At 39.9% G+C, this 8,479-nt stretch overlaps 1 protein-coding gene across 1 annotated transcript in view; it reads right to left on the minus strand.

The window, feature by feature from the left end:
- DSTYK (dual serine/threonine and tyrosine protein kinase) overlaps positions 1–2,721 on the minus strand; it is a 40,895-nt gene extending 38,174 nt beyond the window's left edge. Inside the window, exons 1-2 of the mRNA XM_063142298.1 lie at positions 2,643–2,721; positions 1,584–1,972 (exon numbers count right to left, since the gene is read on the minus strand). Coding sequence (XP_062998368.1) covers positions 1,584–1,972; positions 2,643–2,712 — 459 coding nt within the window. The 5' untranslated portion in view covers positions 2,713–2,721. The remainder of the gene's footprint in view (positions 1–1,583; positions 1,973–2,642) is intronic.
- Between the last annotated feature and the right edge of the window lie 5,758 nt (positions 2,722–8,479).

Below are 8,479 nucleotides of genomic sequence, written 5' to 3' on the forward strand. Positions count from 1 at the left end.
GAGGTCCCCCCTTCCAACAATGATTTTTCCTATATAAAATGTAATCGTTAACTTCAATCAATTAAAATTTTGTTTGTAAGAAGAGTAATTTCACATTAGCTCTTTCACAGAAAACAGTCTTAATTTACCACTTCTTATAAATTAATTTGATTGGCTGTTTTCATTGAATTTGCCCTAAATTTAACTGGAACCTAACAAAGAGATCTTTGTCACTGGTTTCAAAAGTTTATGAAAAGACATATGAGCTGTATTGCATTAGCTGGCCTATATAAACAACAAAAGACAGATATATCTGGTTGAAGTACACCAAAACCAACTCTTTTTTAACATATGTTCAAGCTGCGCTGCACATCAAAAACATTCAGAACAAACATATACTCAAAGACAGACAAATCCTCTAGGGCTAGTGGTACAATGAACATGACTTTCAGACAGAAGGTAAGTATCCCAAGTCAAAGACACTCTTAATTAACAGTACCCAAGTCACACTAGCCCTCAGCTAGAGAATACAGCAGTTAAGTGTTCTGACTTTGAAGTGAAGGATGCAGAAAAGAACATAGTATCCATTCTACTTACTAAGGCCCCCTTCATGTGAATTACAGCAATTCAGAAGAAAGATTTTGAGTGAAGACAGAAGTAACTGTTTAGAGCAGAGATAGGCAAAAAGTAGATCTCCAGATGTTTTATACCTTTAACTCCCAGCATTCCTGACCATTGGTCATGGTGGCAGGGGCTTCTCAGAGTTGAAGTCCAAAACATCTGGAGATCTACCTTCTGCCAGCCCCTGATTTAGAACAAGATGTCACTCTGAAAGCCTCACTACTACATTCAGTAGTACCCATACATCTTTCCTCTGCAGGGTAGCTGGTAATACATGAGGCTAGTTGGCTGATCTTCCTTGATGCTGCCAAGAATCCTCCCCACAAACTCTGGAACAGTTTTGCCTATTAAGGTTTATTTTCCCCTCCCCCTGCCTTCCCCTGCACATACATACCATCCTCAAAATGCAGGACAGAGATGCAAGACTTATGGACGAGCCAGTATTTTATTCACTGGTATGTTTTGTTGTTATTGCAGCTGCAAAACCAGAAAGAAGCTGAATTTACCCCATTGCTCAGTGTCACTATGAGCACTGCTTTTATATCACATCTATCTTCACTCTTAGATACTCTGTTTTGATGGCAGTGTATAGTCTTGTTCAGAATTTATACACATTGTCTGGAACCTGGGCTGGGAGGAAACCAAATGGCAGGGGTCAAAACAGCAGGCAGAGGGAGAGTTAAGTATTCTCTTTCCACCCAAAGGTCCTCTGCTGCAAATTGTACTCTCCACGCCCCAATCTTCCACCAGACAAACATCGGCTGGACTTCACAAGGGAAACACCAGGCTGAGGCAGCACCTGTGGTTCCACTCTCAGAAGTAATTTAGAAGGCCATCAAATCGTCACATTTCTAGGGTTCTCTCTCTTTTGCCTACACTCAAAATGCAGGAACCTTAAAATCTTTCATGGCATTTCTCATAAACCTTCTCATACAGTGAAGCAGGACAAAGGCAAGTACGTACATACTTGTTGCCATCAGTACCTGTAATAGCGTGTGATTCAGTGTAACCTCGAGCTCCGCAATCTGGTGTGCCAGATCCTCATTATCCCCATGGATTTCTAAGTCCTCCTCTGGTATTGTTTCCCATCTACCTTGATGAGCTGCCAAGTTATGAACCAATTCATACTGTCCAGGCAGAGCTAAACTGATCCGCGTTTGTCTTCCATGTGTGAAGCGAATTCGACGCCTTTTACAGCTCTCCTCACTGGTAACTTTGGTGGTAGGCAGCAGTCTGTCTCCCAGGAGCACGTTGAGTAACTGGCATTTGGCATTACAGTTCTGACCAAAGATTAAAAGGCACGGGTGACAGTTTACTGTCAGCTGGAGGTACTCTTCCTCATGTCGGGGAAAGGCAATTGAGCTCAGCTGCCCTAAAAAAAGGAAAAGCACAAAGATTTTGTTAGCAATTCCATTTGCAACAGACAGAATTTCTATTCAATGATTCCATAGTTCTGTCAGTACAGAATTCCCCCTAGGGATCCCAATTCCTGACCCTGAAAGAGAGCTCTTGTATAAGGGTTGGCAACTAGGTCAGGCAATATCACATCGAAGAGTGGATACAGCCCAGGGGGCACTACTTCCAGATTCCAAATTTGCCTTCTTCCCCATGCCAGAAGACAGACAATTTAGGCAGCAGAGAGGAGAAGCAGCCACAATCTCACTGTCAACCCAGAATCATGTGCCATTAATTTGCACTGTGGCAGGAAGTTCAATAAGCATCCTATCCACACATACATGTACACACACATACACAAATCAATGCAATACTGGAACATGAATTATCCCAATACATTTCTATTGAGGTAAGAGAGGGAGAGGAAGCAGCAGGCACCCGTCCATTGCGCCTGGACACAGCTCCAGTTGAGAGTCAAACTCCCTCCAGCTACTAACTGACATTGCCTAGGTTGTTATAGGTAGAACTAGCAGCAACCCCTCTGTTGTGTATAGATCTAGCTCCATGACCCGCTGAATAATGTCCCCCATCCCATGCAGATGTGAAGAGCTATAGAGAACAGAAAGTCAAGACAGTCTAAACTATACCCAAAAGGAAGCAATGTTCACATTCCAAAACCTTTCCATTGCTAGAACAAAGTTTCACAGACCAAGGCATCAGGCCACTCAAAGACAGAGGTGGAATCAGAGTGGGGGAAGGCATAAGGGGTGGGAGCAACTCTGGTGGAGAGGCATAGTAGAGCAGATGGATAAAAAATGCATGCTAGAGGCCTGGATTGGAAGCAATGCAAGTGGATTGTACTGTAAATCGTTTGAAAGCATAAAGTTTAAAAGCATATATATATATATGAAGCTAATTGTTTTTGTAAGCCACTTTTGGGAGGGCTTTGCCATGAAATGCATTATAAATAAAATGTAGAATGTTTAATTGAGTACCCTAGCACCTATTTATGAAAGCATTATCATTTACAAGGATAGCTGTTCAAAAACGCAGGAGGTTGATCCCAAAGGGATCACTTCCCTTTACCTTAATAGTTCTTTTTAAAATAAATATTTGTTTTCCCCCTTGCTAAAATAAAATATCCAGTGTAGCTAACAAAATGAGAAACACAAGCCATAACAACTACAACACAGTTAAAGACAATTTCACACACAAAACAATAACATAATATGATGCTCTCCTCACCAGATCCCTCCACCTCCAGTTTTTCAGACACGTGTAATTTGAACACTCCTATGTTCAAACATAGTTTTCTCAGCCCATTTCTTTTTCCATAAGACCTCTATTTCCCCAGATATAAAATTAGCCTAGTCTTTAGCCTATTTTTGTCCATTATTGTTAAACAGCTTAAAGCACAATCCTATAAATGTTTAAACAGGGAAAAAAATCTTATTCATGTCTAAACATGCATGGGACTGTACCTTAAAGAGTATGCGTCTCTCCCACACACATAAGTTGGTCCAATAAAGATATCTTCAAGTGCGATCCTGAATAGGTCTATTCAGAAGCGGAGTCCCACTAAGTTCAATGAGGCTTACTCTAATGTAAATTGGTATCAATCCACTAGAATTTCTCAAGCCACTACAGCAATTAACAATATTTATTTCTCAAGATAAGCCTGATACTAACAGTTTTAATATACCCTGTGGCTTAGGGAGCTTCCTCCACTACAGTCTATTTTGTATGTATTGTATGGCAGAAAGCATTAAGAAACTGCAGGCTTTACAAGAATACCTTACTGTGCAATAGTTGGTTCTACATCCCGCATTTTAACAAGAAACCACACTTTCTTGATTTTGTTATTAGTCTCTCACTATATAAGAATTAAAAATCAGACCATGTTTAACAGCCACCTTGTATTTGTAGTTGCAGCTTCTGCTGTAACTACATTAGTCACAAATTAGATGCGCAGAAAGGTGCCCATTCTTTTTACAATAAAATACCATTGCTGAAGCCACTGGGCCAGTGCAGATGTACCACTAGCAGTGCAGATGTACCACAGCAGTTAAAAAATCAGGAGTCAACCTCAGAAAGGGTTTTATAGGCTCTTCCCGCTTTAGAGCAAATTCCCCCTTTCCTATTTAGAAGATTGGAGGGGGAATCAGATCCCTGTTTCAGGGAAACCTGTTTAGTTAAGATATGAGGTAAAATGCACAGCCATTATTCTGCCCATTTGTTTTGTAAGCAAAAAATAGTCTGCTCTCACCTTTCAGGGGTTCTAGTCAATGAATGAAGTCATAGCAATATTTGGCACACCCACTCTTTGGAGAATGAACTTCCTGGCTCATTGTAAAGCCTTCTGGAGGGGTTTTCGTGGTGGGAAATGATTGCTACCTCAAAAAATCAATTCAGAAATTCAGGAATTTAGCGTACTTCAGATTGGGCAGTAGTGTATCTATCCAAAAAGAAAAGGTAGGAGCAAAGACAGGAGTTCATGATCTTTCTAACCCAGGTCTTCATAATATTTTTTCCTGAGTTTATAAACATTTTAAAAATTACCCTGATAATGCATCCAGATAAACATCACAATTATTATATCTACCTTACTAGAGTCAGGGCTGTAGCTGAGAATCTGCCGGTTATTCCTAGGTATCTATGCAGCCTTGGTCGGGATCCAACCCCACAGATTACTTAATAATGTCTATTGTTCCAACTTGCACATTATGTAGCACTGATCCACTTTAGCAAGGTGCCCATATAAAAAGCAGTTTGCTTCTTCTGCCTAAAGGGACATTCCTGATCAAGCATAGCACTTTCCAAAAGGTGCTAGGTACAAGAAGTGTAAAATGTGCTATTACACAGAAAATAGAACTCCTTTTGTGTGCATTAATCCAGGATCCAACACAGAACAACTTTGTTTTAAAGGCTTCTATTCCAAAAAAAACTGCTTTACAGTGCTGTCTTGTATTCAGAGCATTAGTAGAAAAGGTTGTTTAATGGCAGAAAGTGTCCTGCTGAAATTAATTATGACAACAGGGCCCAGTCACACCCAGAGTCAGGCTAGAAGGCGGTGTTCTCTGCAAAACCTGAAAACCAGCATTCAAAATGAAGATGAAGCGAGACACCTTGAAATATGGCTTTAAAACCTCTGCATATTCAAATGGTATGTGAGCTTTCTCTCCTAGACAAACCATGCCTAAAAGCACGGGCAGTATGTTTTCTTAATTTACTTTTCTTCAGACCAGGACTGGTATGCTAGCCAACTGACGAAACAAATATTGAGAACTGATTTCATGTGTGTAACTATATGCTGATCCTGGTTTTCCATGATAAAAACAAAACAGCAGAACTTTTCAGTGAACTTTGTATTTATAAACAAATCTTAGCCAACACTGCACTTAAAAATAATCATAGAATCATAGAATAGTAGAGTTGGAAGAGGCCTATAAGGCCATCGAGTCCAACCCCCTGCTCATTGTAGGAATCTACCTTAAAGCATACCTCACAGATGGATAGAATTAACTTCTTTACAATAACCATAACCAATTTGGTTTTGTAATTGCTATTTGAGCAGACAAATGCCCAACAGTATTTCAGACAGAATTTATATTATCAAAACAGCATTATGTCAGCATAGCATAGCCAAAACAGAAAATGGATTCATAGGTGTTGGCTGAAAATGTCTGGACGTAGATGTTACGTAGCAGCAAGAAGCTATCCATGCTGCAACAAGTGATCCAGTCTGCCTGCACAGCACTCTATGAATCTTTGCTCTGAATGCATATAAAAAGGAGTCAACACTACCATCAAACAAGTCTCTAGACAGATGGTTGACTGCCACTAATTAATGCTCTTCATCAATATTTTAAATGCCTTTTACATATCTGTTGAGTCATCAAGGCAGCCCTAGTGTGGTCCAAATATTCATTGCTGGAATAAGGTGTATTAGGGCACAATCCAATGCATACTTAGATTAAAAAAAAACTCCCAATGCAGCCAGTCATGCTGGCTGGGGCTTGCTGGAATTATAGCACTTTTTTGTCTAAACATGCGTAGGATTGCAGCTTTAATGTGCTTATTTCCATTGACAAGTTACTGAATGGAAGAGCTAGTCTCAATATAGCAATCAGGAAAATGACTTTTGTTGTGTTCAGCAGTCAAACAAACAAGAGTTCTTGTCCTAAAGGGATTATTTGGAAAACCCATTTTTTGTTGTTGTTTATTCGTTCAGTCGCTTCCGACTCTTCGTGACTTCATGGACCAGCCCACGCCAGAGCTTTCTGTCAGCCGTTACCACCCCTAGCTACATCAGTTGAAAAAACATGTGATCAGCACTTCAAAAGTACCCAAATGGGAGTATCCAAGCACGTGGGTCCCAATTATGCTTTTCCCAAGAAGAAACAAGCAAATTGATCTCAAAATAACTATGCAAGGAGGACAACTCAATAGTTTGCAATACTTTGTTACAACAAGCAGTAGATGGATTTTTTCTAGAAGTGCTCTTCTATTCCATGTCTGTTTTCTCTGTAGCATTTATAAAAGAGTATCTTGTATAAACATGAAGTTGTAGATAAACGTGCATATCCAATAAATGCTTCAATTCTCCAGATGTTGAAAAACAGTCTCTTATCCCATCACAATACTCTGATCTGCACATTAAAAAAAGGAGGGGGGAGCTAAATGTCACCAAAGCCCTGAGCGAGTTTAAAGACCATAACTCCCAACCTAAAATCGATTTCTGCCAAATCAGCCACCTTTTCTTTTTCATATCCCCACCAACAAAATGGCATGTCCAGCCAAAAAAACAATGTAAAACTATTGCCAGAACAGCATTAGGGCAAAAGAGGCATTGAGTCCCTGGTGAAAGAGAGTTCTGTTATTACAAATGGGAACATAATCCATAAGGGAGCCATCTCTAACTTGGTGCCCTCCAGGAGTGTTGATTATAGCTCCCATTAACCCTAGCTAACCATTCTGGCTGGTGGATCCTGAGAATTGTAGTTCAACACATATGGAAAGCACCAGTACTGAAGGTGCTGTCATGTGAAGCAATTGGGCTGCAAATTTCTTCATCCTTAATTTGCATTCACAGTTGCACACCAAATATGATTATACAAAAGTGACGACAATGACCAAAGTGTGCCCTACTTCAACTCTGCAACTTAACAGGTTCCTTTAATAATTCACCAATATATCCATTAAGAATTAACATGTACTAGTACTGACCGACTCACACAAGCACAACCTCAAGTATGTAGAGAATGTGACTGTACCTTAATGGTTCACACATCCAGTAGTGCCGTCTGTAATAAGGTAGACAGCAAGGTTCAATTCTTGTCCCAGTCCTCTTTATGCAAAGTCTTTTAAGAAAGAGTATTGAAATGAGATTAGGATTGCCAACTTGGAGGACAAGGTGAAGAGGAAGCGTTTAGAAAGCTGAAACATCAGTTTAGGCAAGTCACTGATATTTGAGGCAGGGATGGCGGGGGGGAGACTAATCAAAAGGAATAAAGAAAGTCAGTGTTCCAAGGGAATCTTGTGGTTTCTTTATAATGTTTACACATTACATTCAGGTAAGGTTTCAATTTCAAATCCTACCTGTCATCATTTGGGTCAGCTCGTGATTTTTTAACTATTCAGTGGTGAGAAAGCCTTTTACTAGAGTGATGTGCCAATTTAAGCGTTGTTAAAGTATATTCCAAAGTACCGTATATCTACATATATTACTTCTGCTCACAGTGGTTACATTAGTTTCAACTTCAATAGGAACTTCCAGCACAAGTTCACTTTTTTGTTTTCTTCACCACAGTGTTTCATTTTACCAAGGGTGTGGACTACTAAACATTGCCAAGATTTGTGGCCAGATGTCATAGGGGAGGCTGCGGCGTGCAGCTGAACTTGTGCAAGGCTCCAGCTACAGCAGAAGTCTAGACCCGACATGCTAGACCTGAAAGTACTCAGCAGGCTACCACTAGCAACCACCACTAAGATGGTAGATATACTTGTATGAAAGTTTTTGTTTTGTAACCAACACTGACCGTTTGGAATAAAGTGAATTACAATAATATATATAAAGCCACAAGACTGCATTTTGAATACAGGCTCTGCACTGTGCAGACCTGCTCTAAAGCATGTAGGGCCTAAGCCATTTCAAGCTGTTTAAGTCAAGACTATCAAATACATGCTAATGCAGAACGTAGAATACTGGTATAAAATATAAGCAACTAGTACCAGACTTTCTCCAAGCATAGCTACCAGTGATCTGGAACCACCCATAATGCCATTCATATGCCATATGAAAGTAACGAGTACTCCAAAATCCTTAGTGTTAAGCACATCTGTACAAAAACGGAGTGTACACAAATATTTTACTAGCAAAAATTTGCACGAGCAAGAAGAGTTCTGTTTGATTATCATTGTAAAGTTGAATGAATTCAAACATGCAGGATTGGCTTTGATGTTCAGGGACTAACCAAATGCCCTG

Source organism: Elgaria multicarinata, chromosome 1 (genome assembly GCF_023053635.1).
Source record: "Elgaria multicarinata webbii isolate HBS135686 ecotype San Diego chromosome 1, rElgMul1.1.pri, whole genome shotgun sequence".
Lineage (NCBI taxonomy): Eukaryota > Metazoa > Chordata > Lepidosauria > Squamata > Anguidae > Elgaria > Elgaria multicarinata.